General features: G+C 43.2%; 1 protein-coding gene across 1 annotated transcript; it reads left to right on the top strand.

Moving 5' to 3' along the window:
- Positions 1 to 1,728: 1,728 nt before the first annotated feature.
- LOC140915197 (broad substrate specificity ATP-binding cassette transporter ABCG2-like) lies at positions 1,729 to 26,433 on the top strand. The gene is made up of 15 exons (XM_073354772.1): positions 1,729 to 1,877; positions 4,929 to 4,988; positions 5,376 to 5,493; positions 9,328 to 9,483; positions 10,477 to 10,634; positions 11,046 to 11,197; positions 12,433 to 12,525; positions 13,081 to 13,268; positions 15,908 to 16,059; positions 16,489 to 16,578; positions 18,234 to 18,358; positions 19,294 to 19,448; positions 23,798 to 23,887; positions 24,182 to 24,234; positions 26,286 to 26,433. Exons 1-15 carry the CDS (start codon positions 1,729 to 1,731, stop codon positions 26,431 to 26,433), a joined length of 1,887 nt encoding a protein of 628 aa, XP_073210873.1.
- Positions 26,434 to 27,257: the final 824 nt, after the last annotated feature.

The raw sequence follows: 27,257 nt of genomic DNA, 5'->3' as shown, positions 1-27,257 counted from the left end.
GGTGCCAGCAGCTGACTCGGAGGCTGCAGTGGCTGGTATTTGCCTACTGCGGCGCTGTGCATCCTGCTGGGGATGTTGGCAGAGACTCTGTGAGCAGGGAGGCTACACCCGGAGAGTACTGACCCCCTGCCAGATAGAGCCCCTTCCTGACCCTGGCCCTTCAGCACAGTTCCAGAGCACACATCCCCATCCACTTGCCTTGCCAGACAGAGCCTGCACAGGGAAAGCAGACTGGGCCAAGCGCTTGAGTCAGCAAGGGGCCCTTTCCAGCAGAGAGCCAGGACTCCCGGGTACATCTTTCCACATCTTTCCCTCTCAACCCTAGTTCCTGAACATGGCCATCTGTGCCTTTCCTGTGCAGCACTGAAGGGCCAGAGTCGGGAGGGGAGTGGAAAGATGCACCCGTGAGAATAGCTCCCCTGCTGTTGAAATACAGGCTAAAAGCCGTCCTGTACTGATTTAGTATGGGACAGGCAATTTTCTATATAAATAAGGGAACTGTTGGCAACCCTATTAGCAGGGGTCTCCCTGTTGTACAATTAGTAAGGTTCTGCTGGATAAGATGGTGGGTCTAATATTTATCCAGCATGCAGATCGCTGCACCTCTCCAGACTCCTCCGGGTCCTTGCCCCTGGACATTTCTGAATTGTATCCTTTCCCCCTGCATGTCACATCTTATGTTACATTTGTTGTGAAAATGACAGGAAGGAAGTGCCTGGAACAAGATTATCTTTGTGCCCCCTCAGCCTTCAGAAATCTCAAACATATGAACCCCCTTCATCATGGCCTACACTCACACAGCACACACACATGCCACACCACAGTAAGCCCTGCCTTTACTTTGCATCACTCTGAAGTTGTCTAGGACTAAAATGCCTCCAAGGAGACAGCACTGTAGATTTACTTGGATACACTCTTTGCCTGCTGGGAACAGAGCGGATGCCAAAAGCAAAGTTCAAAATTGTAAGTAATCAGTGCCACCTACTGTCCAAATGGTATTATGACATTCCCATGCCCCCTCTACCCTTTGCATACTAAAGAAAATGTAATTTAAGGAGGCATGATCTGGGCCTCTTTCACCAATGTCTCTCTGGCTGAAATTCCAGTGCATTATAAAATTCATAGACCTTGGCATTTTCTTACTTTTTCTTTCATACACTGAGGCAGAGCTGTGTGGAGTTCCAAGACTGACAAAGGCAGGGAGATGGTGAGATGGGCAGCAGGTAAAGATCGGGGTGCACCTTCCCCTGCTGAGGATTCCCTTTTTGGTCCTTTCACAAATGATTTTGTTCTATTGTTATTTTCTAGTGTCAAAGTTCCATTCATTTGTGATGTCCCACATATTAGGCCAAACTCATTTGTGTAAAGACCATTGAAGTCAGTGGAGTTTCATCAGGGAAGAATCTGGCCTTCTGTATTTTACAGTCTGATATCAGCATTTGTGACCCTGCTGAACATACTATTGGCTGCACAATTATATTGCAGTTTGGATGAGAAGGACTTTGGCTCTAATAAGATTTTGTAGCACATTTTACAGATAAAAGCAAGATTTCCCAACAATAGGACATGAGAAAGCAGAGACGGAGCAAGACAGAGATTTGGTGGCAAGGAGACTGACAAAATCTTCTGAGGGTCTTTTTTTTTTTTCTGAAGAGGTTTTTAATCCTAAGGGAAACATCTGGACATTCCCTCTCCCCTCCAATTTGAACTGATTGCTGACTCCCAGGGATGGAACTCTCTGATTCTCAGGAAGCTGTTACCCAGCTGAATGTTCCTGGGCCAGCTCTGGCTTTCCAAAACATCAGTTACTTTGTCCCCATCACCAAGTCCTTTTTCTCAAAAGAAGTAGAAGAAAAGGAAATTCTCAGGGATGTCAGGTAAGGAATGGTTCTTCCCTGTAAAGGCATAGCCAAAATAAGGAATCATGGGGCTCTGGAGCCATAGAGACCTAGGAAATCTTAAATATCAGAGTATTGAACACCGCATATTTGACAGAGCACAATTGAATTGCATAATAAAATTAGTTATCTGTCTCAGGGTTGTCTGTGGTTCCTATCACAGCAATGTCTAAGTACTGCCCAAAAATTAATACTCATAGTGAGTGTGCTCTAAATGGCAATATTCTCATGGCCTTGCTTGGCTTCTGTCTGCTTCTCTGGGTGATTATTGAGTTATTCTTTCTTTCTTTCTTTCTTTTTCCTCCTTTCCAATCTCTCTGATAGTCCAAGGGAAATGCCATCACCAGGGAAGGTCTCATCAAAGAGGGTTGGATTCTGCCGGCAATAAGGTGCTCCTGCAGTGTCCCATACACAGGAGAGCCTTATCCTGAGCCAGTTTGGTTGAAGCACCTCTGTGGAGCATTGCTATCTCTGAGAGTAGCAAATAGTGGTCAGTGGGGAAGATAGGTAAGCGGTGAGACAGCTTGGACCCTGACCATTAAGTGCCTCCTAGATCAGTACTGGTGATTTAAATTCATTTTGGAAAGGAAGAGTGCTCACACCAGGCTCTGTTGGATCGTGTGCATGCTGCTGTGTGAGCTTCAACTTCTTGGGGGAGATCATGCTCAGGCCCAGTTATTATAACCCAGTCTTACCTGGAGACCCAGCCCTCTGCCCTCCCACGCAGGCCCCAGGTACCACCAGTCAGGTTTCCACAGGGGCAGTGACATTCATAGCACTGTTTGTGTGTCAGTGGTTTCATGAGCAACTTATTGTTGACAACAAAACGACATTTTTAATATTTCTGGGGCCAGTGCAAGCAGGTGGGACTCTCTGTGTCTGGTCCAACCAAAGCTAGCTCAGAAATTCAGCAGTGTCCTAGGAACACATGCTCCTCAATCCTGCAGAAATATCCAGATCCCCAATCTCTCTTTCCCCTTGTTTTATCGATCCGCATCTCCCAGGCCCTTCATCCTTCCTGCTGAGGAGCAAGGGGTGCCCTCTATCAACCCATCAGGGCTGATCCTTAATTGACTGAAGGGGTCATTGATGAAGAACACAAGGCACCCCTCCCTCAAGAGGCAGAGCATGCTAGCTCTTTGGGGCAGGGACCATCTCTTTGTTATATGTTTGTACAGTGTCTAAAACAAGGGGCTTAAATAATAAACAACGTGGGCTGCATTACACTGCCAGCCCCTGCCAGTTTGTGGGACAGCAGGCAGACGGGGAATTTCACAAAGGTTTTCCTTCATGGCACAACAGAGGAAGATCCCCTTTCCTCCTAACACCAACCATTTGAAGATGAAACACCCTTATGCACCCTCTGTATGCCCTGTCAATCAGGGAGTGACTCCAGTACCCTTGCACTTATCAATTGCTACGGGATATTCATGTCTATGGCAATTATCATTTCCCTCTGTCATCACCCATCACATCTCTTCAGCTATCCACCCAGAGCTTCGTTGGACCAGAGAGCTAGAGACCCCAAGTTATTCCTGGGGCTTCAAGGCACAAAGCTGCAGATGCCAAATCCCAGGCTTGCAAGAGTAAATGGTAAGCATGTTAAATCTGAAATAGCACATAAGAGGCTGGCACTGCCGTGGATTCCGAAGTCCCGAAGTATCAAAGGGCAGATTCTGCAGCGAGTGCGTGTGCTTTGCTGTGGATTAATTGATGCCCTCTGAAACCATGACCAGGCTGGTGTGCATACTTTATGAGAGCTGGAATGCCTCACAGAAAACACCCCTCATAATGGTTCCTCATATCTGCTGCAGTAACGCTACTGTGAATCATTTAATTGCCAGCGTCAGCAGATGAGCTCTGCCTTTGCTTGGGATATGGGAGATCTATGAACAATCACTGGAGCCCAAGATTCCAGCTAACACACAACACCTACGTGTTTAGTATGACCATCATTTATTATTATTTATATTTTAGTAGCACAAAGGGGTTCCAGCTAAGATCAGGTCCCCACTGTGCTGTGTATTGTCCAGAGAGATGAGACAGTCCGTATCTTAAAGAGCTTACAATTTAAGTTTAAGATTAGAGGCCAGAAGTGGGTGTAACAAACAAATGGAGGGATGGTGGGGCTGGGGTGACAGTAGTGTTCACACATATCTACAGGCACTAGTTTGAAGGTTCAGATGTGTGTTTAAAGGGTGAGTTTTGAGCTAAATGAAGATACTGGTAGCAATAATCCCAGTTCCCTGCCTGCCTGCTCAGTATCACCTGGCCGTGTTTGGTAGGATCACAGTAGGAGTGATCTCATGGATGGATCTGAAGGAGATGGTGTAGTCACTTTATGGATTAGATTCGGGAAGGTGTTTCACACATAAGGGGAGTCATGGAAGAAAGGGGAGTCATGGCTTGGGAGAAGTGAACAAATAGGCCGTGAGAGTTGGCATAATCAGTGGAGGAAAGAGGGCAGCTGACAATACTATAAAGACAAAGTAAGTGGGCAAAGTGGGGTTAAATTGTGAACAGCCTTAAAGATAAGAATTAGGAGCTATATGATGTGGTGGAGATGGGGGCGGCTGTGAAGAGATTTAACGGGGGGCTGGGAATGATGTGGTCCAAAGGGCAAGCCAGGAAGCTGATCTTAGCAGCAACATTTTGACTGGGCCTGAGTGGGTGTTTTTCTTTGGAAATTACCTTTGTACAATTACCTCCAGCTCTCAGTGCCCATGCCTCCAGCTCAGTACCTCCACAACAAGTCACGCTGTGACACAAACATTCCTTTGGGGGTCTGTACCAGCTTTGAGAACAGCTCAGTGCACATCACACAGCATGGGCAGCCATTTGTGCCCAGGCCGATCCTGGAGTTTACTTTTCACAAATAGCACACACTCTATCAGAAAGCCTGTCTTCTGTCTCATTCCCTTTTCAGCCAATAACTGCCTCTTGCTTTCACTTAACCAGCTTGCCCACTCTGGGTTTCTTGTCATGTGAAATCATTCCCTAAACAGTTTATAATACTATTTCTTTTCGCAGTGGCATTATGAAGCCTGGAATGAATGCCATTTTAGGACCAACTGGAAGTGGCAAAACCTCGTAAGTGTGGCTGTATAAATTAATGCCTCTTGCATCACTTTTGATATCTCTTCTATTGCAAAGAAGGAAAAAGGACTGAGATTCAATACCCACCCACCCCAGGGTGGGTTGGTATCTGCAGCTCTGGGTTTGGGTACATTGGCAGAGCAGAGTCTGAATACTGAGATTCATTTCCCTCTCACCACAGGAAACAGCAATACCTGTAGGACAAAATTGGTTCCTGAAAACAACTGCTTAGCTACTTTAGTAGAGCAGTGTTGGGAAATCCAAAGCTGAACGAACTTGGAGAGTGCATGCAGGACTGGGCTGGAAGGGTCCATAGGTTGGAGTGATATGGGGAGAAGCCCTGTATTGAGAAACTGTTAAAAGTCACCTTTTTTTCCTCAGACTCCTTGATGTACTTGCGGGGTGGAAGGACCCGAAGGGGCTTAGAAGTGGACAAATCTTCATGGATGGGAAGTCAGCAAACTCACAGTTTCACCTATGCTCTGCTTACATAGTGCAGGTGAGTCAGGGCAGAATCCATGATGCCTCCCAGTTTGTGCACAGGCCTATCTGATTTTCCACTGGAATAGTATGCTGAGCCTGAAATGCCCAGGACGTGCAGCGGCAAGGATTCATGATGCTGGTTAATTGCAGATGTGTATTCCTTATGGCTACAGCAGAGTATCAATTTAGGATCCTGAAATATCACTTCACTCAGCCATAACCACATGACTCTGTCATCATAGGCATTTTCTCCATTTGGAGCATTGTCTTTTCCTTAAGAGACTACAAGTCTCTGTCTCTTCCTCCCACTGAGAACTCTCAGGGCTGGCCCTCAACATTATGGCATCTGAGGTGGGGAGCTCAAATGACGCCCCCATACCTCCTTGCTTGGGCCAAAACTTTGAAAGGTCTCAATTCTGCCGTCTTCCTGTTCTACTCCTCTCATGGTACTGCTCTGCTACCTACCCCAATAAAGGAGAACTAACAACTTAAAATGCCTTGTTCAAAAATTTTAACACTTAACTTTCAAATGCCTGAGCAGCAAATGTAACTTTTCTTGTCTGCATAGTAAACACTGGCATCTTTATCTGTTTGAATAATCAAAGTGGTGCTTTCCCTGCCTTCTTGGTTGCAAAGATTTGAACTGCTTCCTGAAGGTCCACAGTCTGGGCCAGCTCATGCTCTATTGAGATGGTTGCAAGGCCGACCAGTCTCTCCTGTGTCATTGTGGAGCGTAGATGAGTTTTTATTAACTTCAGCTTGGAGAAACTGCGTTCTCCACTGGCAACTGTTACAGGAAGTGTTAGACGTATGCGCAGAGCAACAAAAGCATTTGGAAAGAGGGTGGTCATCTTATTTGTGCAAATATATTTCAGAACAGCCTTTGGAGTTGATCCTGCTGAAATATATCTTGAAAGGGCTTTCAGTTCATCACCTAAATCACTGCATCAATATTGCACATGTCATCATGTGTCAACACTGTCTCTAGTGCCCTGCATTGCTGGTGTAGGTCTTCTTCAGGTATAGTGAGGAGTTTTGGAATATCATACAACATTCCAAATATATTGCTGTGTTCCTTGAGCTGCATGAAACATTCTTCAACAGACTGTATTGCACAATCTAGAACCTGGTTAAAGAATTCAACTTTGAATTGTTGTTTGGGGTCTCTTATGGGATTATCCCATGCCTCGTAATCAAAATGTCTTCTTCTTCAGTGACTCTTGTATTCTTGAATGGATGGGACAATAGCTTCAGTGTGAAGTTCCTCTGCCAACTTTTGTGCACTCTTCAGAACATTTTGAAATCCCTCATCTGACCGGTAAGACCGTAGGTATGACTTTGCTTTGTCCCGTTGTTCCATTGCTCCAGATATACCAAGGTCAACACTTTGGAGTCTCTTGCTTACAACATTTATTTCAAACAGTATGTCATGCCACAATGCTAAGCCACACAGAAATTTGAAGTTATGTATGTTTCTGGTGATTCCATTTCCCTCTGCCACTGTTCTCCCATGAACAGGTCCTGTCCAAGCATTATCCTCCATAATGGCAACTATGGCATCATCTATCTTCCCAATTTGGTGTTTGATAGGGTTTATTGCCTCCACTTAACTTTCCCATCGTGTGGCACTCAGTGGTTTCAGTGTCAGAGAGGATGTTCCCCAGATGTTGCTTCAAAATTTGCCATCGATGAGTTGATGCAGAGAAAAATACATAGATGCTTTGAATTACATTAAAAAATTCAGCAGCCTCACTAGAAGCTGATGCTGCATCACTGACCACCAAGTTCAATGAATGAGAACTGCATGGGACCAAAAAAGCTTGAGGGTTTAACTCTCAGATCCGTGTCTGCCCCTCCTCTGTTCTTTCCTCTCTCGTGTTGGCACCATTATTGTAGCCCTGACTTTTCCTGTCAGCTATCGCAATTCCCGTATCTTCCAGCTTTTTAAGAAGCACATTTGTCATACCAGCTCCTGTAGTATCATCAATGTCAATAAATTCTAGAGAATGCTCTCTGACAGTCACCATTAAAGGGACATTTTCACTAGGTTCTGTTGTTGTTACAAAACACACCATTAAAGTAATTTGTTCCATATGACTGATGTCAGGTGTGCAATCCAGAATAACAGAGTAATATCTTGCTGACTTCAGAGCTGCCACAATCTTCTGTTTGACTTTTGTTGCCAGTAACTGTATGATCTTATTTTGAATTGTTTTTCCAAGGTAGTGGTGGGTGTACATTTCTTGGGTCGTGACTCTTCTTAGATGATCCTGGAGTACAGCATCAAACTCAGCCATCACCGCCACAGTTTTAAGGAAGTTTCCATTGTTTGGCACATACAGCTGATCTGAAGCGCCACACAGGTTTTGGGTAGCAAGCATTCTCACAATGGCAATGAGCCTTTTCAGAACATTTGCCAATAAAGAGACTCTGATGCAACCTTCTCTTGATGCTGATCATCTATGGTGGCCTTTAACCTTAGTCTCATCTCAAGCTCTTTCTACCTATGGAATGCTCTCTGGTGATTTTCTGCCTTCTCATGGCATGCCAGATTTCTAGCCCTTTGTTTCTGTAGAACCCAGTGTGCCTGGAACATTAGACTGGAAGAGTTTGTAACAAAAACAGTATGCAGCATTCTGGGTTTTTGAGTACATAAGCCATGGCCTCTCCACTTGGTCACCATTGGGGATTTTCATGCCAGTAATGTGTTGGATGGAAACTTCTATTTTCATTGTCTTTGGGGAACATGAAGTTTTTCACTTGCTGTGGCCCATGCAGTACAAGGAAGTCCCTCAGGCTACTGCTCAAGTGGGTCCACAGTCCTGGATCATCTAGACTTAAAGAACTAAACTCAGCAGCTGCTGTTTCTTGCGCCTCCACCACACTCTTCTCTGATCTACACTTTTCTTCAGGAATGTGCATGGTTACATCCATATGAGATGAAGATATGAATGATGCACTCTGATGAACTGGAAGATCAGGCATCTCCTCACCACTCACATCCTCACGGAGGCCGGAAGGCTCATCGTGAACATTTGTGTCTACGTATCTCAGGAGAGCTCCTTCCTGCTTAGATAGAAAAGCTTCCTTTGCTTTCTTTCTTTTTCTGAATGCTGCCCCAGAGGGGCGTTTTCTTCTTTCACTCATGACTGCTGTTCTGTGCCAGCTATAGTGGCTCTCAACACTCAATTGAAGGAGACAAATAAGCAGGCTGGTAGCAGGGGCTGAGTGAGGGAAGATATCAGCGTCTTAAGGGCCTAACTGGCTCCTACTACTTCAGTTGACTGACTGTTCTCCTCAAATGGGTTCAGGGAAGCTGCAGGAAACTCCCTGAGAAGCTGGGGTTAATCAGTCCAGGCTCCTGGGGGTGCTAGAGAGGTACATAAGAGGCTCCGCCTCCTCTCTCTCCCTGCAGTTCCTGCTGCTTTCTGTTATTCCCTCTAACTTTTTCTCCTGCCTGTCTGCTATGTCTCTTGTGCCCTCCTTCCTCAAAGACAGCACTCCACCATCTCTGTGCAACTAGAGCAGAGAGAATACATATGCACCGGCAGCAGACACAATTTTCTACACTCTGAGTCTTAGTGGTGCCCACCCCCACAGTCTGGCACCTGAGGTGGCCGCCTCAGTTCGCCTCATGGCAAGGCCAGCCCTGAGAACTCTATGGAAGCCATTAGACCTCTGTATTCCTCTCACCAGGAATCCCCTTTGGGTACAGTCTATCTGTAAGGACTTCACATTAGTAGAACAGTGTTGATGATACTAGGACCCACTAAGGAGGTCTTTTCTCTCAAAGCACTGGCTGATTTTCCTCTTTAAATCAAGTGTTTTCCATTGTTTTGTGCTGCCACAGGAGGATATTCTGATGGGAACACTCACTGTTCGTGAGAACCTTCAGTTCTCTGCCAGCTTGCGCCTCCCACAGAGCCGGAACCGTGAAGCAGAAAAGCAGCTGAAGGTCAATGCAGTAATACAGGAGCTGGGGCTACAGGAGTGTGCTGACACCAAGGTTACTGTACTATCTTTTTATTAAAACAAGGCAGAGGTTGTACATGTACTCACACAGCAACACCACCTCTCATTTCAAGCAGTAGCTTCCTTATGTGTGTGCACAAGCACCTGATAGGACCCTTTTCACACACTAACAGTGACAGAGGTGTATGATATGGTGGGTGATTTGAGTTGCACGTGTAGATTCTATCCTCTGCATGCACAGGGTGAACAGAGCACACACAGGTATTTGCTTTTGCAACTTTGCATGTACTGTACATCCAACCCTGCTTAGGCCAACAGCAGGGTTTCAATCTGGGGCTTTCAGTTTTGAAAACCATGAGGTTTTACTGCCTGAGCTAAAGGACTGAGTCTGTCAGCTGGAAGCAGGTTCAAATGTTTCATATGGGCCAGCCATTAGAGAGGGACAAAGTCCCACAATCTCCTAGAGTGGGTTACACATTGGAGATGCAGGCCTCTTCTGCCATTTCTCTCTCTAACTCCCTCCCCTTAATGGGAGGGAGACAGGGAGATGGGATGGGGAGCAGGGTAGGTCCGGTAAGAGAGCAATACTGTGCTCTTGTTAGGCTCACAGAGCTTAGAGGTGGGCTCTTTGGGCAGATCTTGTATGAGAACCACGACTTCTTTGTTTCCAGTTTGCCCCCTGGCGAGGGTGATTCTGATCCTGGGAAATACAGACCAGTAAGGATTATTTCAATGCCAGGTGAATTGTTTGAAATAAAGACAAATGGAATTATAAATCATCTAGTGAACATGATATGATAAGGAGAAACCAGCATGGCTTCTGGAGCTCAGAGTGATGGGACGCAAGAGAGGATACAGCTCCCCCTGTTAAAATGTGGGAGGATGACTGAAAGGACAGGAGCGCCCCTAGCTATATGTTTACCATTTGTGTCCATCTCAGATCAACCCACTCACTACGGCCTATATTTAAACTCATCTGCCTCCTCTCTGAGGTTCTTTGCTTTCTTTCTTTTCTCTGTGGTATCAGATTGGCACTGAGTTCTTGCGTGGTGTCTCAGGGGGTGAGAAGAAGCGGTGCAGCATTGGCATGGAACTAATCACTGCACCTTCACTGATATTCCTGGATGAGCCAACTACGGGACTGGATGCCAACACAGCTAATTCCATCATGCAGCTGCTGCACCAGTGAGCCATTCTCTGTTTCTGATGCTCCACTCCATTAAGATCTTTGGAATTTCATTTTGATATTATCCCCCTTTCCATGCTCAAGCTGTCTCACAATGATCTAGCAAATCAACAGGTTATATACAGCATAGGCTCTGCATAAATATTGAAAAGGCAGGTCAACAATAATGCATGCAGCCAGGCATATTAACACCTGTTTTGAGATAAAGCTATAGTCTGAAAACTAGGCTCACACCAGTTTATTTTCAAATAGTACTCTGAGGCATTTAGTTTCCATCTAGACAGCCCTTAGAGACATAGGCAGCAAATACCTTAATGTGGCTTTGCCTCCAAAATACAGTTCAAATTAAGGCCTAAATTCTAGCTGGCCTGGGACTGTGATATTTACCACGTGCTTCTTCTGTTTTGCAGACTCTCCAGGAAAGGAAGAACTGTGATTTTCTCTATTCACCAGCCACGTTATTCCATCTTCCGTCTGCTTGATCATCTAACGCTGATGAACAAGGGAGAAATCATTTATGCAGGACCAGCCGAAGAGTCCACTGGCTATTTCAACAGTATTGGTAGGGGGTGAGACTGCGGCAGGATGAGAATTATATTTCCTACTGCTACAGGACAGCTACGCATGGGTGTTTGTTAATGAAACCCTTAACAGTAGCAGACAAGGTTTCTAGGTGCACAAACCTAGTGCAAATAAAAGGATGCACCAGGAGAACCTCGGTCAGACAGGCAAGCAGTTCACTATTCAAGGACATCATGGAAAACGGTTTTGATTCAAATCTTAACTGCATCCGCCAACTCACAGTGTGCAAAGGCCAACTTCATTGCTTCATGGTTGTGCTTTGCCCAACCCGTGCAAAAGAGCTGGATTTAACTCTCTGTCCAGGACTCTAACTCACAAAGACAGCAGAGATTGGGTATATTTAGGAGATAGTAAAGTGGGGGAAGCAGACGAGGAAAACATAAGAAAGTGCTGCCCTACAGGGGTGCCATGTGCATCCTGAGGAAGAGGAATGACAGGCATCAATGCACAGCAACATATTTTAACTGGTCCAAGGAGAAGTGTAGATGGTTCAATTCACACGAGATTAGAAGACATACAGACGCATGATACATCGGGAAGACAGACAGGTCCATTTAAAAGAAACAAGAGGTTTATTTCAGGTTCCTTTGTGAGATATTGTGTTGACCAGTAAGTTAGTTGGTTTAGGAGTGAAGTTGGCTGTGAAGGACTGATCTGTGAGAGGGCCCAGCTGGTTGATGTGTTTTAAGAGAAGGCTGGTTTGGCTAAGGTAATTATTGTCGCTAAGGAGGCACTAGTTTGACATGAGGCTGGTTGGTTAATCTGAACGGTTCTTTGGCTCTCTGGGAAGGCGGGGTATGGGGCACTACAAAATGTTTGCGATGTAATTCAAAACCCTTGAAATGAAAGGTTTTTGCATTTTCTTCTTAATTTTTTTAAAGTCCTACTTGATGTAATTTCACTTTTTTTTTTTTTGCATTCAACATTAGAAGCATTTTTGAGTGGAAATAGGTTAATTGAAAATCTCAACATTTTTAATTGAATCAAGACAAATTATCATATTAAAATGTGTGAACTCAGATTTTCACAGGTTTTAATATGCAACTGTCCATTTTCCCAAAATCTCAAAAAGGAAAACTTCTGTGCCACAAAATGTCCTGAGACTAAACATAGTATTTTGGATGATATTTAGCACAGAGATTTTGTCATTTTCTCACATTGCTAGTTGGGTGTGAGGTTAGCTTTTATTTTCTCTTGTGATATGGTGCATTTCAGGTTACCAGTGTGAAGCATTTAACAATCCTTTGGACTTCTTCCTGGATGTCATCGTTGGAGAGATCATGCAGTCCCAGCCTAGTCCAGAGCTAGGTGAGTGCTGTAAAATTACATTGGCTGAGAAAGAGAGAGGTGGTGGTGAGACAGAAGCTAGGACAATGTCTTGCAAATCCACTTCAACAAAAAATACATCGGGATTGTAAAACAGAGGTAGCCAAACTTCTGCAGTGCCCATTCCAGCATTTAGCTCAGAGCCTGAACACAACATACTGGATTCTCCTCAAAATAATTCTTGTTCACGCATGGTGCTAATTCCCTTCTACCTCAATCACTTGCCAGTGTTACGCACATACAGATGCAGTCTCAGAGTAACATTTTTATGCTATATTTTCCCTTTAGCAAGCAGACCTGCCAAGGCATCATCGAATTCATATGCAGATTGCTGTGGTTCTTTTTGCTTTTCAGTTGTGTTTAAGGGTATGCAAATGGTGACTAGAAAGTTACTAGCAGTGATAAAAATGCTGGTGTGATTATTAGCAATCTTTGTCGCCTTTCTGGGAGTTGGCTAACACTTTCAAAATCCTTCAAAAGCAAAGTTGAAGCAGGAATGGAAAGTTTTGACCTGGGGCTGTCCCATTTTGTCTGCAGCCTTAGTGAGAGAGTCCGATTCTCATAGCAGCTCTTGTAGTGACAAGAATCCACTGCCCGTCTACTACCACAAGTCCCACTATTATGAGCAGCTGCAGGAAGAGTTGGAAAACCTACAGTCATTCAAGAGCCACCTCAGCGATGCAGTTCCAACAAAAGCCACCTATGCCACCTCATTCTTCCGCCAGGTGAGGGAAAAGGGAGGAAAATGCAACATAAAAGACACAAGAAAAGGAAGGTTTCAGGGTTTGTGGTCTTAAAGCAGCAATCAGTAGATTCTTGCAGAGGACCTTGTGAGACTTATTCACTGTGCAGCAATTCCAGTGAGACCTCGGAGTCTAAGACTTCATAGATATTAGGGTTGGAAGAGACCCCAGGAGGTCATCTAGTCCAACCCCCTGCTCAAAGCGGGACCAACCCCGACTAAATCCTTCCAGCAACATAAATATTCTTAATTTTTGTAACCACATAGGACCAGATTCAGGGATCCTGTGCCCTGGCCAATTAGCAAGTTGTGTGCTGAGTATCTCCACGAGGCCGCTGGGAGAAGAAACCCACTGAGTCACTCTGCAGAGGCATTGGGCTGAAGCAGCTCTGCAAGGCCCCAGTTTTCCCTGCTCTAAGGAATGAAAACCAGAGGATTAACACAGCAGTGGATCCTCAGGATCTACTCCTCCTTACACTGTGCTGTGCAGGGAGACCCAATGGAGCTGGGCCGTGCGCCGCACTAGCCTCCCCCCATATTTAACCCCATTGTGCCGCAGACTTGCACAGGTGCCACTGCCAAGGAACCTCCACAGCCACAGAGTTGAACTTCTCCCTTAATGAGGAGCCTAACCCTGCTTTTCCTTTAGGAAAGCATATCCCCACGTACTCACCTCAGAAGGTTCCCCTTCAGTAATTTGAGGTTGCAATGTACAGTGAAGAAGCAGGTACTTTTGCTGTCATGCTGGGGAAGGATTTCTATAGTCCATCATTCAAAATAAACTGTGAAATTAAGGAACAATTTAAGGCAGGTAAATTGAAAACTTTCCTTAAAAATAATATAATGGATGGAACAGAATAAACTTTTTCAGAGATACGTAAATTACATTATACAACATGAATCAGACCCTCGGCTGGTGTAAATTGGCATCACTTCATTAAAGTGAAGGCCACCATGCTGATTTACACCATCTAAGGATCTGGCCTGTATATTGATGGGGTTTATGTTTAATGTTACTGATCTTACAAAGTAACCGAGTACACTGAGTTGGGGGGGTGGGCAGGGAAAGTGGGGAAGATTAAAACAAAAATCAGAAAGGGAATGTTTACCTATGACAATGACTTCCATCTCAGGCACAGGCAGCCGGGAGTTGTAAAGAATGCACCACTGAGAGCATGGTGTTAATTTTTTTAAATCATGAGAAAAATCAGATACGCAGTCTCTCTCTGATTGCAAATGTAATTCTGTGTGAGCAAATGTGTGAACAAATGACAAGAGCTTCAGAGCTCATTCTACTTCTATTACAGTCTTTGAAAATAAGGCAATGTTCTCTGACATGCACAGATGTACCCAATTCCTAACCTTTACACATATCATCACACCAAGATAACATATCTACGGGAAAGGAGGGCAGTTTAAAAGCCTAACTAAGTACCAGAAAATTATGTATTAGAAGTCAGATACCTTAAAAAAAACACCTTACCGTATTCCACTGTAATTATCCAGAATACTGCAGTTTACCATTGCTATAGTGCACTGAACTACTACTGAAGATGACTGAAGTACTTTTAAATAAGAATAGCTATGTGGAGATACATAAGTAAAACATGTATGCTCTAGGGCAGTGGTTCCCAAACTTGGGATGCCACTTGTGCAGGGAAAGCCCCTGGCGGGCCGCGCCGGTTTGTTTACCTGCCGTGTCCACAGGTTCGGCTGATCGTGGCTCCCACTGGCTGCAGTTCGCCACTGCAAGCCAATGGGGGCTGCGGGAAGGAGCACAGGCTGAGGGACCTACCAGCCACCGCTTCCCACAGCCTCCTTTGGCCTGGAGCAGAGAACCACGGCCAGTGGGAGCCGCATTTGGCCGAACCTGCGGCGGCAGGTAAACAAACTGGCCCATCCCACCAGGGGCTTTCCCTGAACAAGCGGCCTCCCAAGTTTGGGAAACACTCCTCTCAGGTGTTGAGTGGCTTGGCATTGTTCCAGAGTAAAGGTGAATGGACAATTGCTGCAGACAATGGAGAGACTGTTTCTCTGACATTTGCCTGTGTCTGGTTTAGAAGCCATCTTTATGAAAGTGAGATTGATGCGAAACTTTCCAGATTATATTCTCCACTAGAGGCAGGCTCCCTAGCTACAGCTTGCACATAATAGTTAATGGGAGCTTGGGAAATCCCAAGTACTTGGTTTCAAAGAATTCATATCGCACCAATCTGAGGCTGTTGCCTTGTGGATATTGCTATGCACCTGCCATGCATGGTGTGTGGGGATGGGTCATAGTTCCAATCAATTAGAGCAGGCACATCTTGGGAGGGCTCAGTCTTGCTCAGTGTCTGGGGCGGGAGGTTGAGCATCATTTCACTCAAGAGAAATCCCTGTGAAGAGTGCAGTTGAAAGGAACTTGCAGCTAGTTTCCTTTGCTAGGATGGATGGTAGCTTCAACATGCAGTTTTGAGCATGGAGAAAGCAGGGGAGAAAACAAAGAGAACATCAGGATTCAAACATCAGGGTTGTAAAGAATCCTCAATAAAAAATAAAGTCCAATGGACTGGCCTGGGATATTTCAAGGAGGAGATTTAATGTATGTATGTATAAATTATGCACTCATGTATGTTCCCTTAGCTGTATGTTGTGAGCAATCGCAATGTGAAGAACATCCTGAGGAATCCTCAGACATCCATTGGTCAGCTCCTTTTGGGCACTTTCTTCTCCATATTGGTGGGGCTCATTTTCTACCAAGTACCAGCCACTCTGCCTGAAGCCTTTCAGAACAGGTGAGAGAAAGAACAGAATCTTTAGTCCCTTCCTCCAGCTGGTAGTCTGAGGGAGGATGGATGGATAGATGAAAGGAGTGGCTCACTTCCAGAATGAATGAAGAGATGCAGACAAGTTCCTTTCAAGTAGCCCAAGTGAGCATAATATCCTGGGGCACCCAAGGAGTTAGGAGAGGGAACCTGATATGGAACCAAAATCTGCTGAAGACATCAGGGAATATTCCCAGTAGGGAGGACAGTGACAGACTCAAAAATTTTCCACCTGTAATTGAACACTTACCTTGGTGAGGACCTGATTCCCAAACCTAACTTCCAAGGCAGTATAATGTGAGAGCCGTAAAAAGCATGAGAGAACTCTCTGCCCTTTGTGTACAAGTCCAGCAGAGAACTCCAAATAAATCTCTTTTCCTTTTCTTCCCTTCTCTGCAGGTTAGGAGCTTTCTTCTTCCTGGTCATCAATCAAGTCTTTGGGAATCTGTCTGCAGTGGAGCTCTTCATCAATGAGAGAAAACTCTTCATGTGAGTGACTCTAAAACTCCTTCAAATCAAAATGCTGGAAACAGGCATAAACAGGCTGTGGCTGCAGAGTTTGCTGCAGATCTACCCACCACCACAGAATTGTGCTCCAATAATTAAGCCCTCCCAAAATTTCAAATCATGTCCACATCTGTCTAAAAAAGGAAGGGAAAGAGAAAATGAATCACCACTCCTAATGCCAAAAGCCTCAGATGCCTTGTAGATGTCAGATCCCAAACTATTTCCAATGCCTTCCCAAGATGCCAAACGCCCCATCTGTTCCTTGTCCTGTTACCGAAATCTTCACCTTCCCCCAACAGCTTTTACAACAGTTATGCATTTTCAACACCAAAATCAGCAGCACCTTAAAAACTAAAAATCTGTGGCAGCGTGAAATGTCTTGATTTTGACATCAAAATAAAAAAGACACAGGAATAATGAATAGATTGTATTATTCATTTTCAGGTTTCACTCATTTAAAAAAATTGTGCACTTTTTCTAAACCTCACCACAGAATTTCCAGATTTCAACACCAGAACACCTCAGAAATAAGGATGTCACAGAATTTAGGTCCAGCTGGACCTTAGAAATCGCCAGAAGATCATGAAGCTGAGAAAGTCTGGCTCAGCTCCCAACTTTAAAATGCTCAGTATTATTTCAAAACAAATACAATCATAGCCAATTGAAATCTATACATGCAAATATAAGGACACTCTGTTCGGTCAATCACAGTATAGCATACAAGTAGCATCTACAGACATGGCAGAATAACAGCAAAGAGAAGTGAATGGACACATTTCAGAAAGAAAAGACTAAATACAGGAAAGGTGCAGTTTCTACATTCTACTCTGGAGAAACCACGATGGCGGGAAAGAAAGGAATTGGATATTTGAGGAGAGCGAGGACGGGGTGACAGAAAAGGGAAAGATTACTTTGAAGAAAAAAAGAGAGTGTGTGTATTTGTGTGTGTGTATTTGGGGCATGTTCATCTAAGAACTTAAGGTATAATCCTACATAATTTGCAATCAATGAAAGTAAGATAGAGCCCTGCCTTGAATAGGAGAAATTGCATTACTGGATTCTGAAGCAGACAAGAAGCTTGAAGCTGGAGAAGATTTCTGATGTTTTCACATTTCTAGATATGGATGAAGAGACTGGCCACCACATTTTGGACAAATTGAAATTTGGGTCAGAGGAAGACCACTGAAGGAAGGAGGAAGTTACAAGCAGTAAGACAAGAGGAGATAGAAGCATGGAGGAGAGTTTCATCAGAGGAGAAGTCAGGATAGAATCATATGTGGTGATGTTTTAGATGTGATAGGAAGATTTACAGACTAGGAAGAAACAGGAGGCAGAAATAGTAGAAGATAAAGCTGAATGCATATGTTTATGAAAGTAAGGGTAAATGAGAGAGGTGTATCAAAGATGAAGATGAAGGCAATAGTTTTTCTTCAGGATGTTGTGCTTACTAATTATTTAATGGCATATCTGTTTGGAGATGAAGAAAGTTCTGATGGAGACAGAAGTTGATGAAATTGAGGGAGAGAGAAGTAAGGAAAGGACTGAAATACTAAAGTGGTTATAGAGTTATATCTCGTAAATGTATGAAGTAGCTCTTTGATTTTCAATGTTTTTATTTATTGCATACATTTTTCCAGACATGAGAGCTCCAGGGGATACTACAGGACCTCAGCATATTTTCTGGCCAAGGTGTTTGCTGATTTGATTCCCAATCGTATCATCCCCTTGTTGATGTTCTCTGCCATATCGTACTTCATGATGGGTAAGTACTGAATTTCCTTTAGCTCAGCACCTCTTTGAGGAAGTGATTCAGGACAAAAATCACCATGGGAAAATGCCACAAAAACTTTGGGGGTAATATCAAACTCTGGCAAGTCTGAAATGTCATATTGCACAGATTTTTGTGGTGATTGTGCTTTGTTATTAATTTTTGCCGCTAGGTCACATTGCTCATAATCAGAGGTAAAAAATTCTCTTTTTATGTACAAACTTTGTATAGAACTTCCTAGGATGCCTCTATTCATTATTTTTTCTTCCCCCCCCCCCCAATAATAAGACACCCACACACAAAATCATCTTATTTCTAGTATACCACTAGCTCTGACTCCAGTTGGTTGCGTTTTCACAAAGCAGTGCTGTATCAGTTCCCGACAGGACTCCAGCAGTGTGGCCTTCTAAGTTTCCCCCAGAGCTTAGCGAACAGTGCAGGAAAATCAGTCAAATGATCTCAATATTTGAGACATGTGAAGAGTTAAACAAACCCACGCAGCCAAACTGCTAATTTTAGCATGATTATATACACTAGGATGAAAACAGGCCCAGATTTCTAGTAAATAGAAACATGTTGAGGGATGCACTCTCTAGCTGCTCTTTAGTGGTAAATCTGGCACTCACAGCCCCACCCTGCAAACTCCTCATGGATCCACTGAGCTTTGTCATAACCATGCCCAAAATACAAACCAAAATTTAGTAATGGGAGATTTCTCACAACATTGTCCTGGAGGGATACGCTATGGATCCAGCACTGAAAGCATCCCCACTGCAGTGCTTGTTATGAAGCCTTTAATTCCAGAAAATGCCAAGTTGGAGTCCTGTAGCGGGAACCACCTTAGCCTGTAGCAGTTCCATGGCAATACCAGTTATGGATCCAGACCTTTCCACAGTACTTAGTCACTTTCTCTCTGTCCCCATACACAGGTCTGAAACAGGATGCAGGATCTTTCTTCCTGTATGTTCTTTCCCTCAGTCTGACAAATCTGGCAGCCGTGAGCATGGCCTTCCTGGTGAGCGCCAGCGTCAGCACCTTCGCCATCGCTAATGTCTTAATCGCACTGCCTTTCGTCTTCATGATGGTGAGAACTTTTTATCCACTCAAGGGCAGCCTTGCAGGGTGTACAGCGCCTACTGGAATCAGAGATGGGCCGAAATCTCAACGTTCAGTTCCGATCCGGATTTCAAATATCCCATATTCCAGGGGTGCTCAGATCTGAAGAAAGCAAGATACAGAGCAACTGTAGCTATAAACAATATGTTATTAGTACAGCTGGTCTAAGCGGAGAGGTCTGGTCTGAGCACAAGACAGGCAGTCAGCAATGCCTGAGTTCTCATTCTGCCTCTGCACCTGTCATGTTCCTGTACCAGACGTGGACTGGCTACTAGAGCTTACTCATGCACACAGATGTGATCATCATAAGATCCTTTACCACTCTGCCAGGTATGGCTGAGGTTAGTGTAAATAAGGTACAGCAGAACCCCGTTTATCTGATCTAATTGGGACCAGAGCCAGATTGGCTAATCAAAAATTTGGATAATTCGGAGAATGGGAAATTGTGAGGCTGCAGCACCATCTAGGGCCACAGGAGAGATTGCCCGCTTCTGGACCTGTGTGCGCTGGTTGTTGGGTTAATATGGAGAGCCGGATAATGGAGGGTCGGATAAACAGGGTTCTACTGTATTTTGTACACAGCGCCATCTAGTGGCTGAACAGTATAGTACAGTTTAGAATTCCATTACATCACCCCCTTTAAGTTCTATATTCTTACCATTTACAATATTTACACTGTCGCATTGTCTTTGAAATTCAGTACATATCAGTCTGCTAAGTGTGTCTGTATCATACTGGTTTTCTAATTATATGACCCAAATATGTAACAATTTGGTCATCTAGCTGTCTGTTAGTTTCAATGACAGGCTGTAGTTGGTTTGGAATCCTTGAGTATTCTCTTGTTGTTCTGCATCTGCCATCTGTACAGTTTGCTCTGCTGATTTTTCTTTCTGAGGAAAGAAACTGTAGATGTTGATGGTCTCTGCTGAACTCTCCGTTGTCAGTCTCAATCACATATAATCTGTGTGCTGGATTCTTTTTCTTTACAAGAGCTGGAGCTGTTCATCCTTTTTCTCCATCCATGACATGAACACAGTCACCAAGTTGTAGACCTGGCAGTCCTCTAACTGAACGATGTCTGTTGTAAAAGTGTTCATAAACTCTTTAGACTTTTTATCTGACTTGGCTACTCTCTTCATGTCTGGGCACTTTGTTCCGGTTTTGGAAAAGACTGTATCTACAATCATTCCGAGGTATCTTACCATCAGGAGTTGTACTGGACTATATCCAGTAACCACTATTGGTGTTTATCTGTAACTCAGAAGAACAAGAAACGGACCTTCCAGCTGTAGGATTTTCTTGGCTATCCGTATAGCTCTCTCACCCGTTCCATTCGCTTGTGGGTAACATGGACCGCTAGTAATATGGTCAAAAACATATTTCATTTGGATTCAGTTAAATTCTGTTGCAGTGAACTGTGGTCCATTGTCTGTCACTAGCTGTACTGGAATACTGAAGTGAGCAAAAGTGCATTTGAATTTCTCGATAATACTGCGACATGTTATATCTTTCAAGTACATTATTTTTATATATCTGGAAAAATAGCCCACTACAACCAGGTAATGATGTCCTCTAAATTTGCATAAATCCTGCAGCTAGTTTCTTTCAAGGTTTCTCTGCTAGTAGTGTTTACACTGTATGGTTCAGTATTACCTCAAGTTGATTTGCACTAGATGTCCTTTCAACAGTACAATATCATCAAATCCTCCATCAGGTTCTTCCATATTTTTCACTAGACCCATCATGGCTGCCACACTGCAGCTGCAAAGTTTGTTGGTCTTTGATCCTTTAGTCACATGCACTCTGAATGCATAGCTTTTGTCTATTGTGGTAAATCCAGGACAAACAGTGTGGTAAACCGAGGACAAACAGCTACAAAAAAGGGAGGGGTAGTAATTAGTCCCAGGGGATTAAAAGGCCTTTCCCTGTCCCCTGAGGAGGTAACCAGGGGGAAATAAGGTTCAGCTGGAAAAGGGGTTGCTAGGGAGCTAATTAGGTTCAGCTAGCTCCAACTGCTGGAGTCCTTTTTAAACCCTCCCCATCCTGGAAGGAGGGGGGCAGGAGTGAGAAAAGCAGGGATGCTGCCAGTAGGCTAAGGGCAGCAAGACACCGAACCCTTCTAGGAAGGGAGGCTGCACTCCCTCCCCAGAAGGGAATGAAAACAAACACAAGGGACTGATCAGGGAAAGGAATAACTAGATCCTGTGCTATCTGTAAGGATTTGCCTTGCCCAAGCAGGTGTCTCCAAGGCTAACAAGGACTGAATCTGCTGAGGAGAACAAGGTACTTTGCCACACTGTGTAGGCTGTTTCTGTGGTGAATTGGACCATGCAGTTCAGAATACCTCCAGGGCTAGTCAGAATTGTGTCTCGTCATCTCTACAAGAGGTTAAAGGTGATTGTAAGTCCCTTCTGAGATAATGTCATTGGCTCCTGAGATAGTTTTAAAGTCAACAGTCTTGTCCTGAATATTAAATTCACTCTGCATGCAGGCTCTGGCATCACAAGTGATATATCCAAGAAACAATGGCTCTTGTTTGTCTGTAATATGAGTCAATTTCCAGACTGCTTTGGTGTGATGAAACACCTGCAACATGTCCATATTTCCTGTATGTATTACACTGTGTGCATCTGTCTGGACATGCATCATCTCTTGGTAATTTGTCCCTCATAGCCTGGGAGTTCTTGCTCTTTGCTTCAGGGGTTTTATGGTAAGGACTTTTAACACTCAAGTGTCTGAAAAACTTGAAAAACCTGAAACTAGCTTAGAAACTGAAAACAAATTTCTCTATTTTACTGTGTCACCATTTTAGACTGTTTTGCTATTTCAGTAGCTGTGGTTAGGGTTAAATCTCTCTTCAACTATAGCTGCTGTGAAAGGTTTTTTTCGGTTAACCCAATAACCAAACCATCCTGTCTCTGGTATTTTTTGTTTTGCATTCCTCAAATCCAATGTATGCAGAGCTCTTAACATTTTCCCTGGTTCTTGAATTCTCAGGTGAAAACTTGCTCTTTCATAAACCACATTTCTCTGAGGTATAAAGCATGCACCAAACCTAGCCAGAACCCTTTCAGAGTCATCTTTGTGACGGTCTTCAGTAAAGTAAAAAGATTTAAAGATATGTTCTACCTGTTTCCCCATAGCATAAAGGTGATTTGATACCTGTATATTTCCAGTTTCTTTGTGCAGCTGGATAGCAATATGAAGTCTTGCAGAATATAGTTTCCAGTCTGTCAAAGCTGAAGTTCTCTGGGGCATTAAAGAGTGGCATGTTGGTGAGATCCTGCAACCTTTGTTGCTATTTTCCCCGTTTCTGTTCTTAGTTTACTCCATATACCATGTCACATTCCTGTACCAGATATGGACTGGCTACAGAGCTTGCTTATTATACACCCCAGATAAGTTAATCATAAGATCTTTTAAGGCTCTGCCAGGTATGGCTGAGTTTAGCTTAAATAAGGTATTTTCATGCAGCAGCACCTAGTGACTGAACAGTATAATACAGTTTACGGTTCCATTACCATACCTGTGATCTTAAGTAAGTCGCAAAGTCTCTGACTCAGTTTTTCCACTTGTAAATGAGGTAATCCTTACCTATTTCAAATGGGTGATTTGAGATGTTTGTTAAATATTTGTAAAGCAGTTTAAAAATGGAAAACATTACAGACTTTTTAACTTCTCACACATATTGTACGAAAAATATGCATGTTTGTATTCCATGTCCTTCGTAACAGTCTAATGGTATATTATTCTCCCCACTAGGATGTATGATTAGAAGAGGCTTCAGTCCATGCTTTAATGGCCTTTGTATTTTTTATTATAATACATTGCACAAAACAAACAACTGGAGATGCCTAAAACACTATATTCTAAAACAACTAAAGACATTTCTTATGGAAAAAGTAGTTTCTGAACACACACATTAGCTACTGTTCTAAGCTAATCATTTTAAATGAAAGCTACTAGTATTAGGAAGTCCTAGTAAACTTTAGGGACAAATAGTCTGAAAAAATATTTTACAAAACAATTTTTAGCTAATAAATATACTAGTAATCTTAAACTAGATTTTTTTTAAACAACGCAGAAATTGGGTAAACATCCGTAGCATTGTTGTTTTCCTACTCAGAAGATAGTGGATAGGAACACCATATATTTGATAAAAAATAATTTCCCTATTCTTCCTTTCATGAATGAGGGCTACTATTTGGCTCAAGGTGTCTGGTACTGAGGAACAACTCCCAAGCACTTTGGGGGACAAAAGGCAAGCATATAGTTAATAATATGTTCTACATTGTTTTTTTGCACTGTCTCCTACAGGTCTTTGGTGGGTTCCTTGTAAACCTGAACTCCATGCTGAGTTGGCTGTCCTGGATCAAATGGATCAGCATCTTCCATTACGGAATGAATGTGAGTCACAGCCCTCACAGGGGAGATGTGGCAAAGTACAAAACAGCAGGTTCAAAAGTAAAGTGAACTTCATCCCCCAATTGCTAAAATTGTGTCAGGGCATCACGGTCATGCTGCATTTCCCAAATCTCTTCCATACTGGGACCACCCTCTATTCAAAGGTTGGAAAGGGACCACAACCAAAATGGAACATTCCATGTCTCTGGGAAGGAAATTCTGTTCTTGCTATATAGTTTATTCATCTGCCATTTCCTAACAGATGAGATTTTTTTAAACATATGTTTCCTGTTTTAGGCCCTGACCATCAATGAGCTCACAGGAGCAGTTTTCCATTTGAACTCTTCCATGTAAGTACTCACTCTGTTCACCAACCACCAAAAACAACCCAAAAGAGCCAAGGGAAGGTAGAGGCTGTCATATCGGACATACTTCACCACCGGGGTGCATACAAGCATTCAATTTATAGAGTATTTTTGGATATACAGGAGTCTGACATACCACACAGGTACCCAATGGAGTATAAATAGAGGAGGCCATGATGTCATATCTGTTGAAGGAGAGGCTGCAGTGTCAATACATATTCAGTGAGCCAATGTTTAACTAACTTATAAACAGGAAGAACGGTACACAGGAATATCCTGTAATAAATACTACACAATAGAGGGAGCTGTTAGTCATTCCAATATATAACTATATTCTTCCAAAATCTCTAACTTCACCATTTTTAAAATGTTCTTTTAATACAATGTGTCTTGCATAAAGGGTACAAAATGCTTTAGTAACATTTCTTCACATCCTAGTACATATAACCTTAAATGCTGCACTAAATATAAACTGCACCACAGGTAAGATTTTCAGAAGTGCTCAAGAAACTTGAGTACTTTTCTGAATCTCACCCAATATGTATAATCTAAAATTATTTAAAATGCATAGGTAGATGTCTCTAACTAGTAGTGGTTTTTTTATTCCTTGTGTACAATATTTTTTCCCCTTCTGAAGTGTGATAGTCAGTGCAGTGTCTCCAGTTATCTCTTTCTTCCCTCACACAAGGGAAGGTGAATCTGTAAATGTCACTAGATTTCTCTATTGTAAATCAGCAGGCATGGTAATAAAAGAGTCACTGTAATTATTAGGTTAGAATTTGGTTCTGGCTGTTCCTCATGCAGATAACCTGTACCTCCACACCAAAATTTGTCAGGACAGATGCAAGACATAGGCACTTTCAGGAAACAAAGAACATGGATATCACAGAAGTCACCTATCTGGAAGTACAAAGCATTTTCAGACCAGAGAAATACATGGCGGCATTTTACATGGCATTTTTAGGCAACACAGGAGGCATATAGCAAGCGAACAACAAGATCATATTAAGCATTTATGGAACTTAGGGATTGACAGGCCACATATGGGACACCACAGAGGTTCACGCAGAGTGGGCCCACAGGAAGTTCATAGCGGGATGTTACAGGAGCATATGTATTATGGTTAAAGTACTTGCAAACACTTAATGGCTCACCTGGGAACTCACATAGTCAGATCATCAGTACTTAGAAGGGCTCATTATAGGAACTCACTAGGCAGGACACATAATACACCCTTACAGGAGTTATATACCTTGATAAAACATCAACAGCTACTGTAGAATTACAGAATACACAGAGACATACAATAGGCCCATTAAAAACCAGTACAATGTCCCATTAACAAGGACAGCTCATTTATTTAGAAAAACCAGGTTCATTTGTCAAGGGTCTTCTAGGCATCTGAACATGGACTACATCTCTTCATTCAGGGAGCATCCAGGTGGGTGGGTCAAGGCTGGCAGCTGTCCACAAGAGCAAATGCATCACTTCCATAACATGCCTTATCTACTGCAGTCCACAAGCAGAAGGCTTCCCCACAGTTGCTTCCAAGCAACTGTAAAGAGAAGATGGCACTCCCTGAATGAAGCACTGCAGTACTTCACTACAGGGGTTATCATAGAGCTAGATGTTGCAGAAAGTTAACGCACTCCATTTTTCACTAATTAGTAGCTATTGTGACTAATTACACAAATTAAAAGAGCTAGTGAGTTTGGTATTCTCCAGATAGCCTCCAGGGAGCAGCCTTTGTCCAGGAGAGGTTCAGGGCAGGATCACAGTGCATTGACAGAGCCACGGCTCAGACTGGAATAACTTGAAGTGACAACCTTGCAAGGTCAGGACCTAGTTGCATTAGCAAAGCTGTGGGAAAGGAACAGAAGGAGAGACTTGCACAGTGCCCTCCTTTGCTACACCTGGTTCTAATTAATACGTTCGCACTTATCACCACTAAAACTTATCTTCATAACATTTCACATAAAACCAATTGTGTTTTATTTGTTTGAACAGTGCCGAACACGCGTGTCTGTTTGTTGCAGGGTCCCTGGAGAGGTGTACTTGCAGCAGCAAGGCATCAACTACAGCACCTGGGGCTTGTGGGAGAATGAGGTTGCTCTCCTGTGCTTGTCACTTGTGTTCCTGTTCTTTGCCTACATCCAGCTGTTAAGAGTGAATCGCTGGAAGTAAAACGGGCAATTTCCAGCTACATTCCACCAGGGCAGCAGTCATGCAGAGTTCACCTTGGCCCCTGCTATCAGTATAGTCTTGATTTCAGATACCTCCTGATTTGTGCAGTTCTTCCCTTCAGTCACCAGAAGGCTGTAAATGCAAAGTTAATTTGACCAAGACTGACAGATTGGAAAGTGTCAACATATGTGTAAAAACATTCATTAAATACAAATGTATTTTACCTTTTAATGTAGAAAATGGTCAGATACACTTATAACAATCCATGGCCCATAATAATCAGCTAACCTCACACAAGTGTGGTTAACAGAACACAAGATAGTTTTCTGCTAAAACATAGGACAAGCCACAAACCCCTTAGCTAAAGGAGAATTGTCTCTAGCTACCAATAATTATTCTTGCATTTTCATCCTTACTACACAAATTCTTGATTATGCTTTGGTCATCATTTGCTATGACTACCCCAACTTTTCTGGCCATCCCACATCTCAGCTCATCACTAACTATGCAAAATACCCCAATCATCCTTATATCACTTTACCTCTTTATAACTTTGTGCTGGCTGTGATGCTGGCAGACCAGGGGTCAGCAAACACCAAGGTCCCCATGCCTCAATTGAATACTGACAAATACATAGTTGAAATCAGTCTGGCTCACCTGTGTGTTTATATTGTTAAAAATACAGATTAGAATTATAAGAATGTGTTTAGACTTTATAGAATGCTTGTGAGTTGCTGCATGCATTAATCTCACTTAAAACATCTGTATCCCATATTATAAGGTAATATTTGAGCATTTGCACTGTAAGCCTCTATAACTGCGTA

The sequence above is a fragment of the Lepidochelys kempii genome, chromosome 7, assembly GCF_965140265.1.
Source record: "Lepidochelys kempii isolate rLepKem1 chromosome 7, rLepKem1.hap2, whole genome shotgun sequence".
NCBI classification, from domain to species: domain Eukaryota; kingdom Metazoa; phylum Chordata; order Testudines; family Cheloniidae; genus Lepidochelys; species Lepidochelys kempii.
The sequence above is the reverse complement of the archived record's forward strand: the minus strand, read 5'-3'. Positions and strand labels throughout refer to the sequence as shown.

Excerpts from the sequence above, each read along its gene's own strand:
- LOC140915197 (XM_073354772.1), top strand. The coding sequence starts at position 1,729 with ATGGAACTCTCTGATTCTCAGGAAGCTGTTACCCAGCTGAATGTTCCT. Across the intron at positions 1,878-4,928 it reads GAAATTCTCAGGGATGTCAG|TGGCATTATGAAGCCTGGAA; the intron begins GTAAGGAATGGT and ends TTCTTTTCGCAG. Across the intron at positions 10,635-11,045 it reads ATCATGCAGCTGCTGCACCA|ACTCTCCAGGAAAGGAAGAA; the intron begins GTGAGCCATTCT and ends TCTGTTTTGCAG.